This window comes from Ctenopharyngodon idella, chromosome 10 (genome assembly GCF_019924925.1).
Source record: "Ctenopharyngodon idella isolate HZGC_01 chromosome 10, HZGC01, whole genome shotgun sequence".
Lineage (NCBI taxonomy): Eukaryota > Metazoa > Chordata > Actinopteri > Cypriniformes > Xenocyprididae > Ctenopharyngodon > Ctenopharyngodon idella.
Window position 1 is genome coordinate 17,917,070 of NC_067229.1, and position 21,322 is coordinate 17,938,391.

A 21,322-nucleotide genomic window follows, 5' to 3' on the forward strand; every position below is an offset into this window, starting at 1 on the left:
CGCAGATACTTAGCAAATAAACATGAAATATTGATCTGAATTGAAATTAGTTTATGTAAAGAGAAAAACACAGCAGAGAGACATGAAACTATCACAGCTATGTAGGAAATCAATTTTTTTTTTTTTTTTTTTTTTTTGTAGGAGCAGTAGTCAGTTTATACTAACAAATCTGACCAATGCCCTTCAAGAACACTAGCAGGTTCTTCTGATCTAAAACATATATAGAGTATAGATAATATTGTTAAAATACAGAAGGGGACAGAGACACTGGAATGCAGGTAACATAGTTTATTGAACAACCAGGAGCATATACAGAGTGCAGGTAAGAGATGGCAGATATGACAGGTGGCAGATATGGATACTGGAGTGATACTTGTCTTTTCTCTTGCAGATATCGCAGGCAGATGACAGACTGGAGCTGAGAAGACACTGAGGAACTCACACGAGACGAGGAACAACAAAGGAGACTTGGGAACACGCTGGAGACCAGGTAAGTATCTTGGAAGGAGTCCTTGAGGTAAGCTTACAGGTAAGACAATGTGCAAACGAGACCGGACAGTGACTGTGTGAGTGCGTGTGCCTTTTGTGCTGCTGTTGATGACTGTGCTGATGGGATGCAGGCATGCGTGATTAGAACTCGGGTGATGACGTGCGCTGTGGTTGGGTGATGGTAGAGCCTGGCGTGTCTGACAAATATATGTTTTGGGGTTTTGCTGTTTGGGTTCCAGTTTAAAACGCGTCTAAAAACCCAACATTTTTTTAATCAAACAGAAATCACATGTATATGTATCCAATGCACAATAATAGCAGCAGTTATTTTTGGCATGTAATTGTTCATTCTGCAAGCTCAAAAAAAAAAAACTATATGTATACAATGCCTGATAAATTACATTTTGTCAAATACAATGAGAAATTAAACTAAATGGGGTCAAGTGTGATTTCTTCAGCTTGATTTCAGCAGCTGTACAAGTGTATAGGTGTTGTTGACTTGGCTGGACTGAAACCTTCACCATGGTGTAGAAAGTCCACCACAGTGTAAAGCAACAGGAAAACAATATACCATGTAAACAGAATGCAAAGTTATATGGACTGATTTTATGAATTAATACAATTCTACACTCTCAGAGACATTGTCTGTGGAATATAAAAGAAGATTTATTTATTTATTTTTTGCTCATGAAAGTTAATGGGGTCCAATGTTGTTTTTGGACCCCATGCATTGTCTTTTATTGTATGGATAAAAACAGTATTCTTCAGAATATCCTCTTTTGTGTACTGCAGAAGAAAGAGACACATACAGGTTTGAAATAGCATATTGTTATATTAATCATGGTTTTACTTGGTTTACCTGCACTAGGCTTGAGTCTTGAGGTTGTTTAAGATCCATAACTTGAAGTTGCTGTTGGTTTGTATTTTGAAATTGTTTGTCTCTGGTTTTCTTCCTTCCAAGAACACTTTTATTTTTTATTTTATTATTTATTTTTTACAGAAGAGAAACAAATGCAATTCTATCAAAAAAGAAAGTGTAATAACATGATCACTGAACTCACCAATGATGTAGTTTGGTACCATTGCTGTATTTTGGAGGTGTGTCTGTGGACACAGTAATAAAGCCCTAAATCATCAACAGTGACATTATATAATATGAACAGGCAATGTTTACTTCGCACTAAATATTTGTGTCTAAATCTATTATTGTAGCAACGAGGAGCTGCAGATGAAAAAGTGTTTAATATCATAACCAGAGAATCTGGTAGTTTCAGTAATAACCAGTTAACCTCTTGTCCATCAAAATCACAGGTTATAGTCACATTTTGCCCCAAATCTGTTGATCTATTAAAGTCTCTGCAGCTTCACACTATATGAGCAGATCAGCGACATAAACACCTCACACGCACACAATATGGATTATTATTATTATATATAAAACATCATAAATCAATTTATTAATTTCAAAAGCACATGATCTTCATTAAGGATCTTCGAGAGAAAGTTAAAGTCAAGCTTGCTGACCACACATCTATAGTGTTTTATTCTGTTTATAATATATATAATTTTTTGACTTTTTGAAAAAAAGTCATATTTCATACCTGTAACAGACAACAATATGACTCATGATAACACTAATTTGATATTTTCTTCAACTGTAGCCTACATGCCATTATATAAATAAACGTTAATGATGTTTTTTGCAGTCAGTAATTTGCTGCACAAAACACACTGTGGTCGACACAGTTCTTTTACTTTATTTGTATTTTTGCTTGTTTTTTTTCTCTTTGGAGTCAGATGGTGTAGTTACCAGCATCTACCAGCAATAGGCCATGCTAACCAGTTTCTTGTTTCCCCCTGAAATATTTGTTCGGTTTGAGGAGCTTTTTAAAATAGAACACAACAGAATAGAAATGACTAAACTCAAGTAGGCCTGCATTTCAAGTGCATTTGTTTAAAGTCTTTCCTGTCATGTTAACTTGGTTAGGGTTTAAACCACTTGATGCATGCAGGTGTTTACGATGTGCAGTGTCAGTATAGACTTTTTTTTTTTTCTTTTCTTTTTTTTCAAAGAAATGAAAACCAGGCTGCGAGGAGTGTAGTTTAACTGGACCGTTTTCACATTCCCGGGTTTCTCAGAAGCGGAAGTTGTCATAGTTAGGTAACCTTCTATAGTGACTACAATGTGAGAGACTATATATACACCAATCAGACATAACATTATGACCACTGACAGGTGAAGTGAATACTGGTTCTGATAGAAAGGTGTCAGAATACACAGTGCATCACAGCCATAGACCAGTCAGGGTGTCCATGCTGACCCCTGTCCACCGCCGAAAGCACCAACAGTGGGCACGTGAGCATCGGAACTGGACCACAGAGCAATGGAAGAAGGTGTTCTGGTCTGATGAATCACATTTTCTTTTACATCACGTGGCTGGCCGGGTGCGTGTGTCGCTTACCTGGGGAACACATGGCACCAGGATGCACTATGGGAAGAAGGCAAGCCGGCGGAGGCAGTGTGATGTTTTGGGCAATGTTCTGCTGGGAAACCTTGGGTCCTACCATCCATGTGGATGTTACTTTGACATGTACCACCTACCTAAGCATTGTTGCAGACCATGTACACCCTTTCATGGAAACAGTATTCCCTGGTGGCTGTGGCCTCTTTCAGCAGGATAATGCGCCCTGCCAAAAAGCAAAAATGGTTTAGGAATGGTTTGAGGAGCACAACAAGTTTGAGGTGTTGACTTGGCCTCCAAATTCCCCAGATCTCAATCCAATCGAGCATCTGTAGGATGTGCTGAACAAACAAGTCCAATCCATGGAGGCCCCACCTTGCAACTTACAGGACTTTAAGGACCTGCTGCTAACATCTTGGTGCCAGATACCACAGCACACCTTCAGTGGTCTAGTGGAGTCCATGCCTTGACGGGTCAGAGCGGTTTTGGCAGCAAAATGGGGACCAACACAATATTAGAAAGGTGGTCATAATGTTATGCATGATCGGTGTATATATATATATATATATATATATATATATATATATATATGCAATAATAAATTTATTTGTCAACTTTCTCAGTCTCAATTACTCCACTACTCCAAGAGGAAAATTTATTTGGGGGCCTATAACAGGTAACATTCAGTGGAGGAAAGCTTGATTATTACCATACAAATATTGCATACCTAATAAATTGAGAGAAAAGCGTTTTAAAATTCTGCATAAAATCTACCCATGCAATGCACTTTTATCCAAATACTGTGATGCACCTGATATATGCACCTTCTGTAAAAATGAAAGTGAAGGCATTTGTCTTTTTTTTTTCTTTCTTGTAATGTTTCATCACTTTTCTGGAATGATTTGAGTTTCTATTGTTTTTATTAATTGTAGTTAATATTATATTTTATTGTATTACACAATACAATAATATTGATTGTAGTCAATGCATTAAGGATGTAGATCCTTAAGATCAAACCAAAACAAGTCACTGTTAACTTTCTTATTCTTGTGGCAAAATTATTTCACAAAGGTTTCTTTAAAAAAAAAAAAAAAAAAAAAAAAAGCGGTTTTATGCGAAGTAGAACATTTAATGAAATCAAGAATTAATAATAAAAAATGTACTTCTTTATTTGAAGAGATATGATGAGATCTTTCATGTACTGTAAATGTTACCCTTTTTATCCCACTATCATCATATTTTCTGCTACCAGGTAGGCTCCGCCCACAAAACACATCATCACTGTTTCCAAACACCCAAATGGTCTATTGTTCAGCAGACAAAACACCTTTTCAAAACAATTTTTTTTTTTTTTGGAAAAAAAACCCTCCATAAAACAGTTGAAAGTTTTGAAAACGGCATTTGATCAAGGAACTTTTCAGTGCACGCCATTTTAAAGATTTTATGTCTATCCCTCACAGCCTCATTTTCATATGCATAAAATTAAATTTGGCATCTACCCTGGTGTATGACTCATATATAAATAAAACAAAAATAAACTCAAAGAAGTGACTGAACAAGTCAAAGCTGTAAAAGCAAGATCTCCATTCAAAACAGCAACTTTTATTACCAGACAAGAGCATTATATTATCTACCACACTCTGTGTACAGCATCCACCAAACTGCATGTTTAAACATGTAACAATTCATTAAGCAGCAAACAAGGTAACACAAAAACATGCATGCAACAAACTCTTGTTCTGAGAGCACAGATGAACCTCGTGGTTAAAACCACCAGTCGAGGAAACACACGTTGGACTCAAAACTTTATACAGCATTTGTGAGAATTTCCTCTTGTGGCAAATAGCCCTGGTGTCCACTACTTTTAGCACTTTATTTTCAAAAAATAAGAATTTTAATAATTTTTTTCATATTTAACTTTAAAACATAATGTGACAAATCATCTCAGAACTGATCATTACAAACTGTCTGCATCATACAAGTACAAGTAGATTCTACTGCACTGAGTATTTGTGTATGAACGTTATATTTGTATATTCAAATTATGTACATTAAAAATTATCATGGCCCAGTATCACAGACAGGTCTTAGCCTAAGCCAGGATTAGGCCTTAGTTCAATTAGGGTATTTAAGTAGCTTTTATAAACGTTCACTAGAAAACAAACATTAGTGTGCAACTGAGACAAAACAATGGCTCTGACATATTTTAAGATCTGTCAGTACAAGTTGCATTCATTTGAAACAGCTCAAACATGCATTTTAGTCTGGGACTAGCTTAAGCCTTGTTTGTGAAAGTTTTTATTGGCTGTAGAAGAGAGTATGTTGTCTGTTCCTGGCAAGGACTGCTTCCACCGGGAGGCATGGAAAAATCAATTTCAGCATACTGAAAAATTAAGATATTAGCAATGAATGGCCATATATGTAAGGAATAATGTACAGTCAGCTGGTCATTATCAGAAAAAAGGTGATCAGGACTCCAACATGCAGTAGATGCATCTGAAGGGGTTTACTTTGCAATAATCACCAGCTGACTGTATATTATGCCACTTATTACACAGCTTCTGCAGATAAATCTACAAACTAGTGCACTATGAAACTAGTGCAATGTACAACAGACAAATATATTTTAGTGGTCGTAATACTGTAGTTATTTAATATCACATATGATTTAATATAATATCACAACTAACCAATCAGTATTGTAGAGTTGCATAATAAGACAACATATTATGTGCTAATATGTTATTTTAGTGCATTTAGTGCAAGATCCATTATTTGAATGAATACTATTTGAAAATACTCAGCTAATTACTGTAAGCCAATTTTTAAAATTAAGCTAATATTCATTACACAATTATTCTTACCTGAGCTGCAGCTGTACTTTGAGGGTCCACTGAAGTATTTTTAGATCTTCTGGTTGCATTAAGGCAGCTCTTCACCAAACCTGAAAAGGCAGTAAATTAAACTGCTGTATCACACCTTTTGACAGTTTAAACAAAACAAAAGCTAAATTAAGACTATAAGATATTCATACATTTGTGTAAATCTAGAGTTTGTCTCCCTGTATATTAAGTTCAAAGAGACCTTCACCTGAACATAGATTAAAAAATTGTACGCACCTATCACTGCAATGGTCAAGAGTACATTTATCAGGACAGATGTGATGGTCAGAGTTTTCCATGGTATCTGGTGTTGTGGAGCATCATCTGTCTGATTCCTGTGGACTGAGTCTGTAATATTCTTTTGGTCAAAGTCTGTAAAAGGTTTGTAGTTCAATCTTTATTCAGTTTCAGTCTTTAACAGAACAATGAAACCAAAATATTAGTTCTTCATACAGTATATTCAATATGGAAGCCACTATGTGGTTTACAAAGACATATGAAATGATAAAATATCTTACCACTGATGTAGATTTTGGTGCCGTTATTGAATTTTTGTGGTTCGCTAGTTTTCACACAATAATAAACTCCCAATTCATCAATGGTAACATTTTTGATGAACAGACGACTGTTAGTTTTCACTGAATATTTGTGTTCAAAGATGCTGTTTTCATATTTAGCTATTTCATATATGCTATCATAAGTGCGTAAGATCAACACTGGAGGATCCGGTAATTTCAGTTTGTACCAGTAAATCTCCTCTATATCAAGATCACAGGTTATAATAACATCAGCTCCTAAAGTTACTGGTATGTTTGTTAGACTCTGTGTGGCTTGAGACCACATGAGCAGATCTATGAGAGAAAGAAAAACACTTAAGATATAAAATCAAAAGAAAACCCATTTACTGACTCAATCAAATGTGACGTGGGAAACTCACAGATCTGAAGCGATATGATCTTCATTGTCTGATTCAGAAGAATATCTGCTATACTGTGATCATTCAAACATCTTACTGTGAGCGGAAACACAAACCTCAACCACACTGACAAGAGGGGAAGTCAGAGATGAACTCGCTCACACAGCACTTCTTTATTAATTCCTTTTTCCAATTAATTTGACATCATATAAGGCAAGCTGGATTATATCAAAATCCCCTTTGTACAAATATAAAACACAAAGGCCGCCCCCATAAAAAACAAAAAACAAAAAAACGTCTAAACTACAAAAACAGCCACACAAAAATGACAACCACAAAAACAGCTTTTTGTTTGGAATATATTATGATTTGTAAAACACCACCAACTCACGTTGGAATAGAAAGATGTTGGAGTAGTTAAAAACAATTTGCACTACAGTATTTAGCCAAAATCACAATATATTTGACCACAAATTCAACACTGGGGTTGAAAAATCTGTGCATTTGCAGTTTTGGGATTCCACCAGGAGGTGCTATTGAAGTACTAAACATCTTAAATGTGTAATTGCAATAGAGCATAAAACAATGTGCCTTGGTACTACTAACTAACATACAATGAGATGTTTTTGCAATTTAACAGATCTGGAAAGTTTTTGCAAAGAAGAGTGGGAAAATATTCCCAAGTCAAGATGTGCCAAGCTGATAGACTCATATTCGAATAGACTAAGTGCTGTAAGAATATCAAATGGTGCTCCAACTAAGTTTTAGTTCAGGGGTGTGCACACTTATGCAGTTAGTTATTCCAAGTTTTTCTCTAAAATATTTCACTTTGGTTTTTAGTATCATTGTATAGGTTGTAATTTTTACATTAAACATGCAAATGTTCTGTGATATATGTCTCATTTTTTTACATCACAAAAACCAGCTGTTTTTTTTAAACACAGGTGTGTAGACTTTATATAGTGATATGTGGTGGATATAATTATTTTTATTTTGTTATATTGCTTTGCTATTAAAAAATAAGAACAAAGATGCAAACAATATGATGAATACAAAAGTAAATCACAAATAAAAACAGTAATTTAAGTTAATAGCATTCAGGTAAATGTTCAGATAGCATGAGAACAGCGAGCGGATGTTTCTTCTTTTATCCATCTTTGTGACAAATTGCTTACATATTGCAAGTCGTATTGTAAATGTAAAAAAAAAAAACAGAGCACTTATTAAACAAGCAAACCAAACAATGTAACAGTAAACATAATATAAAACATAGCTCAAAGTAGCGGTTACAGGGCCAAGCATAATAACAGAAAAAGTGTTGATTTAAAAAAAAAAAAAAAAAAATTGCAAATGTTGAATTGTGTTGGTAATGACGGAACTTGCGACTATAGTTGGATGTGTATTTCCCGAAGCCTAGATTGGGCAAATAGCCTAAAAGCAATGGTCTCAAGTTGTTTACACAATAAACCTAAAAGGAAGACAGACTGTAAGGTCAAAACATAGCATGTGTGGTATTGTTGTACTCAGCATGTCTCAGGAACGTGAGTGGATGACTTCTGTGAAAATGTGTCATCATCAAAAGCATTGGTAGACAGTCAAGGCTGTGGTATCAAACATGAAAAAGTGGTACTGAGCCATACCCAGTTAATATTCAGACTGTGCTCTGTGTGCAAATTATTACATTTTCTATGAACGGGTGTATGTGCCACCATAGACTAAAGTGCAGAAGAATAACGAATACACACTTGTGGTGCTTGGCCCCTAATGATACAGACTCAACATATCAGCAAAATCCAAGTCAATGGCATAGTCCAGAGTGATAGCATATGAACAATGTGAGCGATCCACTGGTCCAAACATAATGAGTATGAAAAAGATAATGTCCAAACAAGCAATCCCTTCTGCAGATTTGACCCGCAGATTTACCGCAGATTGAGAATAATACTGTCAACATCAAACACATCTGGTCACTGTCACTACATACTATCAAATGTAACAAGCACTTGGAGCAAAACTCAGATGAGGTGCAGAGTAAGTCCCAATAGAGCAATTAGGAAAGCCATAATCTTCTGTGATTGTGCATTCATGGAGGAGTTTCCTGGCTTTTGAATGTTTTTCTCAGGCTTTTCTGTAAGAAAAACAATATAATGTTGAGAGAAGTAGTTCTGTAAATTCATCAGTGTTGTAGAGATAAAATGCTGATATTATTGCAATGTGCAATTTAAAATTCTGTCATTTGCCAAACAAGGATTCCACGTACCTTTGACAAAAAGCTGTAGCTTCTTTTCCTCATTTGATTTTTGAATAAAACAAGTGTAGTTTCCTGCATGATTTAACTCTACATTTTTCAGCATAATTGAGTAGTTTCCCTTTGGATACTCTGAAGAGAAACTTTCTGTTCGATTCTGGAATATCTTGTCCTGCTTTTCTAGTGAGAGTTTGTCATTTATAATATTTAACACTCTCCTGCTTACATTGTGTCGCCAAAGTACATTACTTTGTTTATTCTCATATAAACATGGCAAGGTGACGGAGTCTCCAACAAAACACTCAAATTTGTTTGCAGAGTCCTGCAGAGACACTGGGGAAAAAGAGAAGTTTATGTTAGGAAGCAAAACAACAAAAATGGCACCAAACATAAAATACATCGGTAACGCTTTAGATTACAGCCCGGAAAGTACTGCGTAATTACAATGAATTTACAGCGTAACTTTCGATAATTATAGTGTACCTATAAAGTAAGTATGTGTAAGTATAGGGGAACAATATGTAAAGTCTTGGGAATAAAGGGGTAACAACCAGGAAAATAAATTATTTATACTGTAAGTATTTTAAAACTAAGGGGTACTTACACTCAAATACTATTACACTCTATTTATTAAAAAAAAAAAAAAAAAAAAAAAAAAAAGTGCTATATAGCACTAAAATTGGTTCTTGGCTTGTAATCACAGGGGAACCACTTTCGGTGCTATGTAGCACCATATCTTTAAAGGTGCTCTACAGCACCTTTGTCAAATGGTGCTATGTAGAACCCATAAGAGGTGCCATATCGCATTTTATTTCTTCAACAAAAATGGTGCTAAACAGCACCAACAGTGGTTCTTTGGCTCGTAAAGAACCTTTAAAGGGGCTTAACAGGTTCTTTGTACGGCAGTGGTGCTATATAGCACCTTAACCACCCCAAAGAACCACTGAAGAACCGCTAAAGAACCACTGAGGCACCAAGATTTGGTGCTATACAGCACTTAAAGTGGTTCCCCTATGATTACAAGCCAAAGAACCACTTTTAGTACTATATAGCACCATTTTTTTTTTGGAGTGTATGATAGACAACAATCTTACGTTTGGGACCAATTTAGCAAGAAAGTGCACTGATTAAGTTATTTCAAGGCAAGTAGAAAGAACTATTGCAATCTTTTTTAATACATGGGGAAATACACTTTTGTTTCATGTAATTACAGGATAAGTATGACATTGCTGGCTGTAAATTAAAGTGGTGCTTATTTTATGTAGTTACAGGGTAAGTAATTAAAAAAAAAAAAAAAAAAAAAAAAAAAAAACGCAAACAATCTGATATAACTGACTCCGAAACCTTTATTTGAAAAACAACTTAATTAAAAACAGGTGTACAACACTTATTCATTTATTTATTTTTTTTAAATCAACTCTTCATTTCAAATTCTAAAGTCCTGACAAAAAGTAACACGTTTTTTCCCTTTTTGTTGTTGTTGTTTCTCTTGCTTGGCTTCCTCCTCCTCTTGTTTCTCAACTGATTAATCTTAAGAAGGAATCCCATTAAAAGAAAATACAGTATACCCAGAAATTTTCTCATGGTTTAGGCTATTCATCTTTTCGCTTCCGACCAACTTTGTGTTCAACGAAGCATACTGCATTGCATTCTCGCGGGATATTCATGTGAAACTCGCACGACAACTGCCGTCTCTGTTATTCTGTCTTGTTTGTTTCTCATTATCATTATTTGTTATTCTGTGTATTTTGTTGTAAGCATTAATAAAAAAAATAAAAAAAAATGTAAAATTTTTTTTAAAACTGACGGCATCCGACATCCGCGTGAGTTTCTCGGCACGCTTCAAGTTACATCAAGCATGAACTCTCAACTGTCTCATGCACATGCAAGTGACAGTTGGTCGAAAGTTTAAAATTTTAAAATATTTGGTATTTTTCTTACAAATACGTATCGTTTCACTTCAGAAGACATTGATTCATCCATTGGGGTCGTATGGATTACTGTAGTTATTGCTGTAGGTGCTGTTTGATACTTCGACTTTTAGGAACACATGAAGCATTCCCAGAGATTATTTATTTTTCTAAAAACCTTTGTTTGTGTTCATCTTAAGAAGGAAAGTCGTATACATCTCAGATGGCATTAGGGTAAAAGATGAGCAAATGGTGAGCACATTTCCGGGTGTACTGTATCTTCTTTTAATACAGAATAGCAAATGACATGGGATTCCCTCTTAAGATTCATCAGTGGAAAGAAAGAAAAAGAAGAAGAGGAACAAGTGGAGGAGGAAGCAAAGCAAGAGAAACGAATGAGAAGTGTTGTAACTTTAAATCTGTTTTGAAATAGGCCAAAGTTGTTCTTCAAATAAAGGTTTCCAAGTGATATCAGATTGTTTGCGGGTTTTTTTTTCATTACTTACCCTATAACTACATGAAACAAGAGTGTAACAAGCACCACTTTAATTCACAGCCCATAATGTCATACTTACCCTGTAACTACATGAAACAAAAGTATATTTCCCATGTATTAAAAAAGATTGGAATAGTTCTTTCTACTTGCCTTGAAACAACTTAATCAGTGCACTTTCTCACTAAATTGCTCTTGCTCTTGCTAAATGTAAGATTGTTGTCTATCATAATAGTGTAAGTACCCCTTAGTTCTAAAATACTTACAGTATAAATAATTTGTTATTTTCCTGGTTGTTACCCCTTTATTCCCAAGACTTTACATATTGTTCCCCTATACTTACACCTACTTACTTTATAGGTACACTATAATTATCAAAAGTTACACTGTAAATTCGTTGTAATTACGCAGTACTTTCTGGGCTGTAATCTAAAGCGTTACCAATACATTAATACCAAATATCTTAACTGAGATCTGTGAATACTAACCTTTGCCTGTCAGATGTAGAAGTAATACAATGATGCAGCATCTGCACAAATGATTGAAAGCAAAGTTAATATTGGTCGCACCAACTATGATTCTTGTCCATATCCATCAACTAAGAATATTACAGTACTACTCAAGACAAGATTTCTGTTTCAGACAAACATTTCATTAAAGGGTTAGTTCACCCAAAAATGAAATTTCTGTCAGTGGGTACTCACCCTCATGTCCCAAACCCGCAAGACCTTCGTTCATCTTCAGAACACAAATTAAGATATTTTTAATGAAATCCAAGGGTTTCTGAACCACACATAGGCAGCAATGTCATTGCACCTTTTGAGGTCCAGAAAGGTACTAAACACATTGTTAAAACCGTCGACGCGACTACGTTGGTTCAACCTTAATGTTATGAAGCAACGAGAATACTTTTTGTGCACAAAAACAAAACAAAAATAATTACTTTATTCAACAATTTCGTATCTCCCCTGTCAGTCTTCTACGCAGTTGACATAGTAAACACAGAGTAGGCTGTTTACATCCGAACGGCGACTCAGTATTGGCTGAAACTGTACACGTGAGCACCACTATGCATGTGTGTGTTGCTGACACAGGAGCCGGCATTCAGACGTAAACACAAAAGTGCTGCACTGTGTTTACTACATCAAATGCATAGGAGAATGACAGGAGTCGTTCTTTTTTTGTTTTTGCATACAAAATTTTTTGTCGCGTCACTACATAAAATTAAGGTTGAACCACTGCAGTCACGTGGATCATTTTAACAATGTCTTTAGTACTTTTCTGGATGTCAAAATGTACAATGACATTGCTGCCTATGTGTGAATCAGATACCCTCGGATTTCATCAAAAATATCTTAATTTGTGTTCAGAAGATGAACGAAGGTTTTACGGGTTTGGGACGACATAAGGGTGACAGAAATTGTATTTTTGGATTAATTAACAAATTTAAAAAGTTGCAAATTTAACTTATGTGCTAAATTGAAATATCGCTTAAAAACATTTGTGAATAAGGCACCATTTCCATTCCATGTGTTCAAGAAAACAAAATCCTCACTTTTTGGGAAATTGGCGCAAAATATCTGGGCCCGTATGTATAAAACTTCTCAGAAATGCTCTTAAGAACAGTCTTAAGTTTTGACTTAAGTGTCAAAAAACTCTTAGTAAAAAGTAAGACTTTTCTAAGAGTAGGAGACTATTATAAAGAAGCTAAAAGCAACTTCTAGTAAAGTATAAGACTGATTCTTAAGTGCTGACTTAAGTGCTGTGAACTAAGGACTACAATGATGTCAACTCAAAATGGCCACCGTCAACCTCTGAATCAGCCAATAGCGAGTCTGCAGGGAAGACAACTCCAGGGAAGCCCACTGTCATCAAAGTTTTGCTGCATGATTTGATCGTTTGTTGGAAAGTCAATGAACTGCCATAGAGCAGTGGCCAAATGTGATGTCCAGCCTAGGAAAATTGACATCTTCAACCTTAATTCAAATATTTTTAAAAAAAAATGTGTTAAAAGATAAGCATTTCGCGTAGCTGTGCTTGGAGTCAATTGTTTCATGTGTGATAATGAAATTAAATTTCAAATTATTTCAAATTATTTTTGGCCAGGCTATCATACTGTTACATACAGAAGGGAGCGGAGACACAGGTAAGGGTTAACAGGTTTATTTCAGGTAAAGCAGAGCGCAGGTGAGTAATGACAGATGATAAGGTCGATGAGCCGATAAACTGGAACTGATACTTGTCTGTGTGTTCTAGGAAGTGTGGATGCCGGGAGACGTGGAACAGACGAACACACAGGAGATGCACAGGAGACGAGGAGACACAAGGGATCACTGAAGACGCTGGAGACAGGTAAGTAGTCGAGCAAAGGGAGTCCTAGAGGTGAGTAAACACTGGCATGTGTAAACGAGACCGGACAGTGACTGAGTGAACTGGCGTGTCTTTTATGTGGCTGTGGTGATGAGTGCTGAATGAGCGTCAGGTGTGGCTTGTCAGTACTCAGGAGAGGGAGTGCGATGTGATTGGGTGAGTGTAGAGCCTGGCGTGTCTGTGACACATACAAAGACATTTAGAATACATGCAAAAACAAGAGGACCAATGAAATATAAAAACTAATTATGTTGTAGTCAATGTGTGCTTTTTTTCTGAGCTTTTTTGTCTTTCTGAAACCTGTAGCTGTAGTTTTCCTTTTTTTGCCAAAAATTGTCGGATAAATACCTTTGCTTAGTTTAGTGTTTTATTCTTCTTTCTTTTCATATTTTAAAACATTTAAATAATATAAACATAAAAATAAAAATATTTTACTCATATTTTGTTGGTTTAAGCAAAATTGTAGGGTCATTAAAAAAATAAATGAAAAAATTGCACATCAATTTTGGCCGCTATGTTTGGTGTGGTAAGTTTAGCAATAGTACTATCTAAAAGCCAGCTTACTGTGGACTGATGGGTCCAAGTCATCACCGGTGCACTGCTGCATTTTTACAGTTACCAAAAAAAGGTAATTACTTTTTCATTTCTACAGTCAGAGCATTGATTTGGAGAGTGGGAGAAATTGTTACATTTAAAGATATAAAAGGTTTATTCAAAGTCATTAAATGTATTAAAATACATTAAACGTATTAATTATTGTTCTTTTATTAGGACTACACCACTGATACGGCCCCAGTAATAAAAATGGAAGTTGCTGCAAACGGGAAAGAAACTGTGGATCTTTTTTTGTACATCTTAAATTAAAGACAAAACATAATAAACGCTGTCATGTTATCTTGTGTCCGGAAGCAGATGCCCAGAACGCAATCGGGTGAAAGGGAGGGAAGTCATTATACACAACCATTTTGATGACAGACTTCCAATCCAATCCAATCCCATCCACTTTTGAGTTTTTTTGTTGTTTTTTTTTTTTGGTTAAGAATTGATTTGTTGCATTTATTCAGTAAATTTGTTTTAATTGCAGTTTGTCTTATTTTCGGATAAAAAAATCCACCTCAGATGAACCACGCATACTTTACGCGCATCTTGGTGTTTCCATGTAGTGTTTATTCAATATCCCAAAATTTGCATAAAAATGGGTAAATGGAATCACAGCTAATGACAAACGTGTCCAGAGGAGTGCATGATTTCAAAGCCATACATCATCCTTCTGGTGAAGATAATATCTCACACACACACACACACACACACACACTTGTGTTTTGCTATATTGTGAGGACCTCTAAAGATGTAATGGTTTTTATACTGTACAAACTGTATATTATATCCCCTTACACTAACCCTACCCATCACAGAAAACTCTCTGCATTTTTACATTTTCAAAAAAACACATTTTATTATGTTTATTATTCAATTTTCCTTGTAAGGACCAGCAAAAAGTCCTCACAAAGCAGGGAATCTCAAAGACATTTGGGCCTATTTTCAGCCTGGGGGTTTACTGCCCAAGACTATCCCCATCTTGTTTCAACAATAATATACAGAAATATAACAACTGACATACTAAACTTCTTAAGCAAACATTCTGCAATCAAACTTCTGTATCTGTACTAGACAACATAGGCCTATGCGGATTCACTCTTTTTCTCTGGGTGAGTGAGTGAGTGAAAGAGAGAGAGCGCGAGAGCATACACGCCTCTGCCAAATGACATGAGCAAATGGGACTTTTTAATGCACTGCACAAGTAAATGATGCACTGCTTTAAATACAAAGTAAAGACATGATAATTTACTTTAACGGGGGAAAATCATGGAACGTGATAATATGTCATGCCAGTGAGATATTAATTCGTGGTAATGTCATATTAACTTGTGGGAACGTGATAAGTCGTGGGTTTTCAAGGTTACGACATCCTTATTTCGTGGCCACGCAATGTAAAGTCGTTTGAGCAATGTAAAGGCCTTTGACAGCAAATGTTGATTTAGTCATATTTTAGTCATTTGAATTGTTTTAGTTTTAGTCGACTAAATATCATAAGATTTAGTTGACTAAAATCTAATGGGTTTAGTTATACTCCTGGAGAAAACATCTATTAACCTGTAAATATGAATGATATTAAGAGCTAGAGATGCACCGATTGCAATTTTCTTGGCCGATTCCGATTTTCGATTTTTTGTTAGTGTGATCTGCCGATACCGATTTTTGCCGATTCCGATTTTCTATAAACTATAATTGACAACAAAAATCAACTTTTCTTCAACGCAAAGTTTTATTTATTTTCATAAAAAAAGAAAAAACAAAAAAACAAGTAAAAATGTAAACAGCTCAAATAAATGCAATAGAATAAAGAGAGCTATGAAACTAAGTTTTTCAGGTTAACTGGGTTTTTATTCAGGTAAGAAATACTACAGAAATTAAAGTAATCAAATGTAAAATAACACGTTCAGTGTTATTTTTACATTGGTTACCTTAATTTCTGTAGTCTTTATTGTAAATATTAATACAGATCAATTCTTACCATTAAAGTTATAAAACGTATTCAGTCAAGAGCAGAAAGTGATTTTTTTTGTCTTTTGTTCTTTGATTAACATGACAGACAACAGCAGGAATATTGGACTTATTTATGAACGGTGTTCAACGGACCCAATACTGTTACGCACAACATGGGTTCACTTTCTTAGCTATTTAACGATTCAAAACTGACTGTTTATCTGAATACTTGCCAAGATTGCCTGTGCCGCTGGTTTTGACATAATTTTGTATGTATTTGGCAGTTTAAGCGCAGTAAGCCACTGATTTTGGTACTTGTGACTCTGTTTGACTTCTGTCTCTGTTTGAGACTGAGCGTGGTTTGTTCACTCCACCTTTATAGATCAGTGATGCGCGCAACCTTTGGTGTGAGCGTGAAACCTGCGGGAATGACTAAAATTATGCGCAATACAAGCACTATTTAACCAGAGCAAATGAGACGAGAGAAGAGAGCGAGAACGCGCAGCTGATGTTATTGCCTGTGCTGCTGGTAACAAAACGGATCGGCTCGGAATCGTTAAGAAGTGAGACTGATCGCAGATCACCGATACGTAAAAATTTTGTATCGTATCGGCGTCTCGTCCAGATGGATTCGGCATTTTGGAAGCCTGAAAACGCTATTTTTTTAAGAGTGGTCCCAGAGTGGATAAATCTGAAAACGACACCCTTGCGTTTTCATGTGTACAGCCAATTCGTATATTTTGTGAAATTATGTCATTACCCCACATCTCGACCCTAGTCAGTTGGGTTTGTATACAGCGCACAAGGTGTATGCGCATGCTTCAAGTCTTCTCCATTTTTAGTGTATCTCTGTGGCAGAATTACAGTGCCACATACTGGTCTGGCATGTATACTACATCGTTTTGAATAAGTTTCAGTGGGTTCGTTGTGTACGCAGACATTTCTTGACATTTTTTTTTTTTAGAACGAGGGAAAAAAAAAAGATTGGATTGGGAAAGCTCTGGCTTTATGTGGATGTGGCATTTGAACATGCTATACAGACACAGATTTAACTGCTGTGATGTATGTCCATCTTAAAATTAAATAAAACCACTTCTCAAAGAAACAAGAACTTGGTCTTTTTTTTTTATTGATATATACACTCTTCATAACTTGCATACATTCTTTCAAGCAGACATATTTATTTGTATTAATTAAAAATACAGTAGTCAACATTTGAATTGGATCAAAAAAGTTCCTAGAACCTTCTTCTTAGGACAACTTTGATGAACTTTTTTGATCCACTTCAAATGTTGACTACTGTAGATTAACTTTATATAATGTGACGTAATTTCCGATTCTTGTGAAACTGGCCTATCCACCTTTTTCCTGACGAGTCTACTGTGTTTTGAATTATGGGTGACGCTTCCGGTTTGGGGTACTTTCATTCAAAAAGACTGAAATTAATCATTTCAAAATATAAGATTGTGACACTGCCACAGTAAAGCCCTGCATGACGCTCACTTAAGTAAAAAAGTCATTGCTTATGTATATGTGCCACGCCTGTAGATTTTTAGTTTTTCTTTTTTTTCTGAATTTATGTTGATTTTGAGCATTTACACATGCTTTTTTTTTTGAGGGGGACTTTTGTTGGCCTCTAAGGACTCTTATTATGGTAGGCCTACCAATAAGGAGGGAAGGGCAGCCATTTTAAAGGAAGTTTTTCGTGTTTGGTGAGGTGACTTGGTTTTGGCTAACGGCTAACCTAGCTCGGTATAACTGTCCAAAGTGATCTCTGGGAAGAGAGACAGTGTGTATTAGACTTTGGAGCCGTTTCATATGGGATATACGTTTTGGACTATACTCTGGGGACTTTATACAGCTGGAGGATAACCTGGTTTTTTTTGTGGGGCCTTGAACCAATGGATTAATATTTTTTCTCTTTTTAGGGACATTGTTTTTTCATCAGGACTTTAAATTTCCTACTTACGCCAAAACAGAAAAGGACTGTTGAGTATCATCTTTATTATTATTTTCTGCTTGAAAGGACTGTTGGGTTGTGGGCAACAAGCCTACTACTGAACTTTCGCTATATGACTATTTCATTTGGGTTTATAAAAAGTCAACAGATTGTGTTATGTTTGCATGTGTCTAACAAGTGTATACTTTGCCTCATATTTTCAACACAGCATTGTTTTGGGACTTTGATGCGTTTTACATTCTTGTCAAATGAGTAAAAGGTAACAATACCCCTTGTGATAATGATTCAACCCTCTTTGTAAAGAGTTGGAGTTGTTATACTCCAAATATACTACAAATAATCATCCGTCAGTTTGACTGAATGAGCTGTAAATATTCCTTCCTGTTTTATTTTCAGATGTCATGAGAATAACGTAACTCTTGGTGTTTTAATGTGACATGGTATCACAAGAATATCTGTGGTAAGAGCTCTTTTCAGTTGCTGTATTCTTTTCCTCCGATTATTTTCCCTTTTCCCCTTTGTATTCCACTGTAACAGTGAGGGGGAAAAAAAAGAAAAAAGAAAACTCTGCATACTCTGCATTTGTGGTCTGTTCTCCCGAATTAATTTACGATATTTCCCATGAATAATTCACTGGAATGCACTGACATTCTCTCGTTTTTCTCCCCAAATCCTCACGTCTCTTTCCAGGTTTTCACACAGGTGCTTTAACACACATGGTTTAAACATTTCCACACATGCTAGCATAACAAAACGTATGTTATTTACTAGTTGCCATATCATATTTTAATCTGTAGTTAGTCCTTTAATGCTTCGCTAACTAGCAGAAGACACTAACCTGGTTTAAATTCCAGTTACACAGATAGGGAATGTTGTAACACTGCGTTACAATGCGCCCTGCTATCTTTGCTGGAGCTCACTGAGGCCTGAAGTTTGAAATGATATATTAATGGTTATCTAAGAGTTAGCAGTTTAACTTGATGTCTATGTCTGTAAATTTAAAAGCTTTAATGTTTAAATTCATCCACGAAATCCATATCATTTTTCTCCCTACTGGCAGCTTGAAAGAGCAATTTTAAAATACTGGATATGCATTTTGTATTTTATTTTTAATGACACTGCCCACATTTACATTTATGTTAGACCCTATGCCGACTAAGCTATTGAAAGAGATGCTTCCAGAGGTCATAGATCCTCTTCTTAATATCATTAATTCATCTTTATAACTAGGGTACGTACCGAAAACTTTTAAGCTGGCTATTATTAAACCTCTTATTAAAAACAACTTGATCCTAGAGAATTAGTCAATTGCAGGCCGATCTCGAATCTACCTTTTCTGTCAAAAATACTAGAAAAGGCAGTATCATCGCAACTATGTTCCTTTTTAGAAAGAAATGGTATCGTACCATAATACTAAGACTGCTCTCATTAGAGTTACAAATGATTTGCTCTTATCATCCGATCGTGGTTTAATCTCTCTATTAGTGTTACTAGATCTCAGTGCTGCTTTTGACACTATCGACCACAATATTCTTTTGAATAGACTTGAAAATTATGTTTGCATTAGTGGAATTGCATTGTCATGGTTCAAATCTTACTTATTTGACCGTTATCAGTTTGTAGTAGTAAACGAAGAGATGTCATATCGATCACAAGTTCAATATGGAGTACCACAAGGCTCAGTACTAGGACCGTTGCTGTTCACTCTGTACATGCTACCCTTGGGAGATATCATCAGGAAGCATGCCCTTAGTTTTCACTGTTACGCTGATGATACTCAGCTCTATATTTCTTCGCGCCCTGACGAAACTTACCAATACACCAAATTAACGGAATGCATAGCTGACATAAAAAATTGGATGACCAGTAATTTCCTACTACTAAATTCAGAAAAAACAGATTCTAATTTTTGGACCAAAAACTTCTTCACGTAATAACCTAGAATACGGTCTAACACTTGAAGGCTGCTCTGTTAAGTCTTCGTCGTCAGTTAGGAACCTGGGTGTGCTCTTTGATACCAATCTTTCATTTGAAAGCCATGTTTCTAGCATCTGTAAAACCGCATTCTTCCATCTTAAAAATATATCTAAACTACGACATATGCTCTCAATGACAAATGCGGAACAGTTAGTTCATGCGTTCATGACCTCAAGGCTAGATTACTGTAACGCTCTACTGGGTGGTTGTTCTGCTCGCCTGTTAAACAAACTACAGCTGGTCCAAAACGCAGCAGCTAGAGCTCTTACTAGAACCAGGAAGTATGACCATATTAGCCCGGTTCTGTCAACATTGCATTGGCTCCCTATTAAACATTGTATAGATTTTAAAATTTTGCTACTTACTTACAAAGCACCAAATGGTTTAGCTCCCCAGTACCTGAGCGAGCTCTTAATGCATTATAGTCCTTCACGTCTATTGCGATCTCAGAATTCTGGTCAGTTGATAATACCTAGAATATCAAAATCAACTGCAGGCGGCAGATCCTTTTCCTATTTAGCACCTAAACTTTGGAACAGTCTTCCTATCACCGTTCGGGAAGCAGAGACACTCTGTCAGTTTAAATCTAGACTAAAAACACATCTGTTTAAACTTGCATACATATAACACACCATCTACTTCTATAATTCAAATCATGTAAATTGTTAGGCTGCATAGATTAGGTCAGCCGGAACCGAGAACACTTCCCATAAAGGATGGGTTCACATAACGTCTCAGTCAATTCAAATAAATGTTTATTAATTAGTTCCTTTTCACATCATCGTCTAATAGGCTACAAAAACACTCAAAAAAAAAAAAATATTGGAGATTATAAGTTTAACTGTATACACTCAATTTCAAAATATTTAGAAGGAAAAAGGAGTAGAGCACCAAAGTTTTGTGTGGAAGAATAATAAGCATGCAAGAAAACAATAGTGAATAGTGATGCTTTACCTTTGGCAACCACAACTAATAATAATAATAATAATAATAATAATAATAATAATAATAATAATAATAATAATAATATACCTACTATTAGGGATGCGCTGTATACCGGTACTGGGA

The 21,322-nt window shown here is 35.6% G+C and overlaps 1 protein-coding gene and 2 long non-coding RNA genes across 5 annotated transcripts in view; all 3 read right to left on the minus strand.

The window, feature by feature from the left end:
* Nucleotides 1-273: 273 nt before the first annotated feature.
* On the minus strand, nt 274-3,073 carry LOC127520942 (uncharacterized). The gene is made up of 2 exons (XR_007932235.1): nt 1,349-3,073; nt 274-1,275 (listed from the first exon to the last, which is right to left on the minus strand). It is a non-coding gene; the product is annotated as an uncharacterized LOC127520942 (long non-coding RNA).
* A 1,460-nt stretch (nt 3,074-4,533) lies between these two features.
* The window catches only part of LOC127520150 (uncharacterized), a 170,834-nt gene continuing 154,045 nt past the window's right edge, over nt 4,534-21,322 (minus strand). For both annotated transcript variants that reach the window (XR_007932052.1, XR_007932051.1), the window contains 3 exons: nt 6,071-6,205; nt 5,816-5,895; nt 4,534-5,334 (listed from right to left, as the gene is read on the minus strand). This is a non-coding gene — a long non-coding RNA (uncharacterized LOC127520150). The remainder of the gene's footprint in view (nt 5,335-5,815; nt 5,896-6,070; nt 6,206-21,322) is intronic.
* Nucleotides 6,904-21,322, minus strand: part of wu:fu71h07 (uncharacterized protein LOC570464 homolog) — a 29,888-nt gene continuing 15,469 nt past the window's right edge. For both annotated transcript variants that reach the window (XM_051908040.1, XM_051908039.1), the window contains exons 2-4: nt 11,889-11,929; nt 9,010-9,330; nt 6,904-8,877 (exon numbers count right to left, since the gene is read on the minus strand). In XM_051908040.1, the coding sequence (XP_051764000.1) occupies nt 8,765-8,877; nt 9,010-9,330; nt 11,889-11,929 (475 nt within the window). In that variant the 3' untranslated portion in view covers nt 6,904-8,764. The remainder of the gene's footprint in view (nt 8,878-9,009; nt 9,331-11,888; nt 11,930-21,322) is intronic.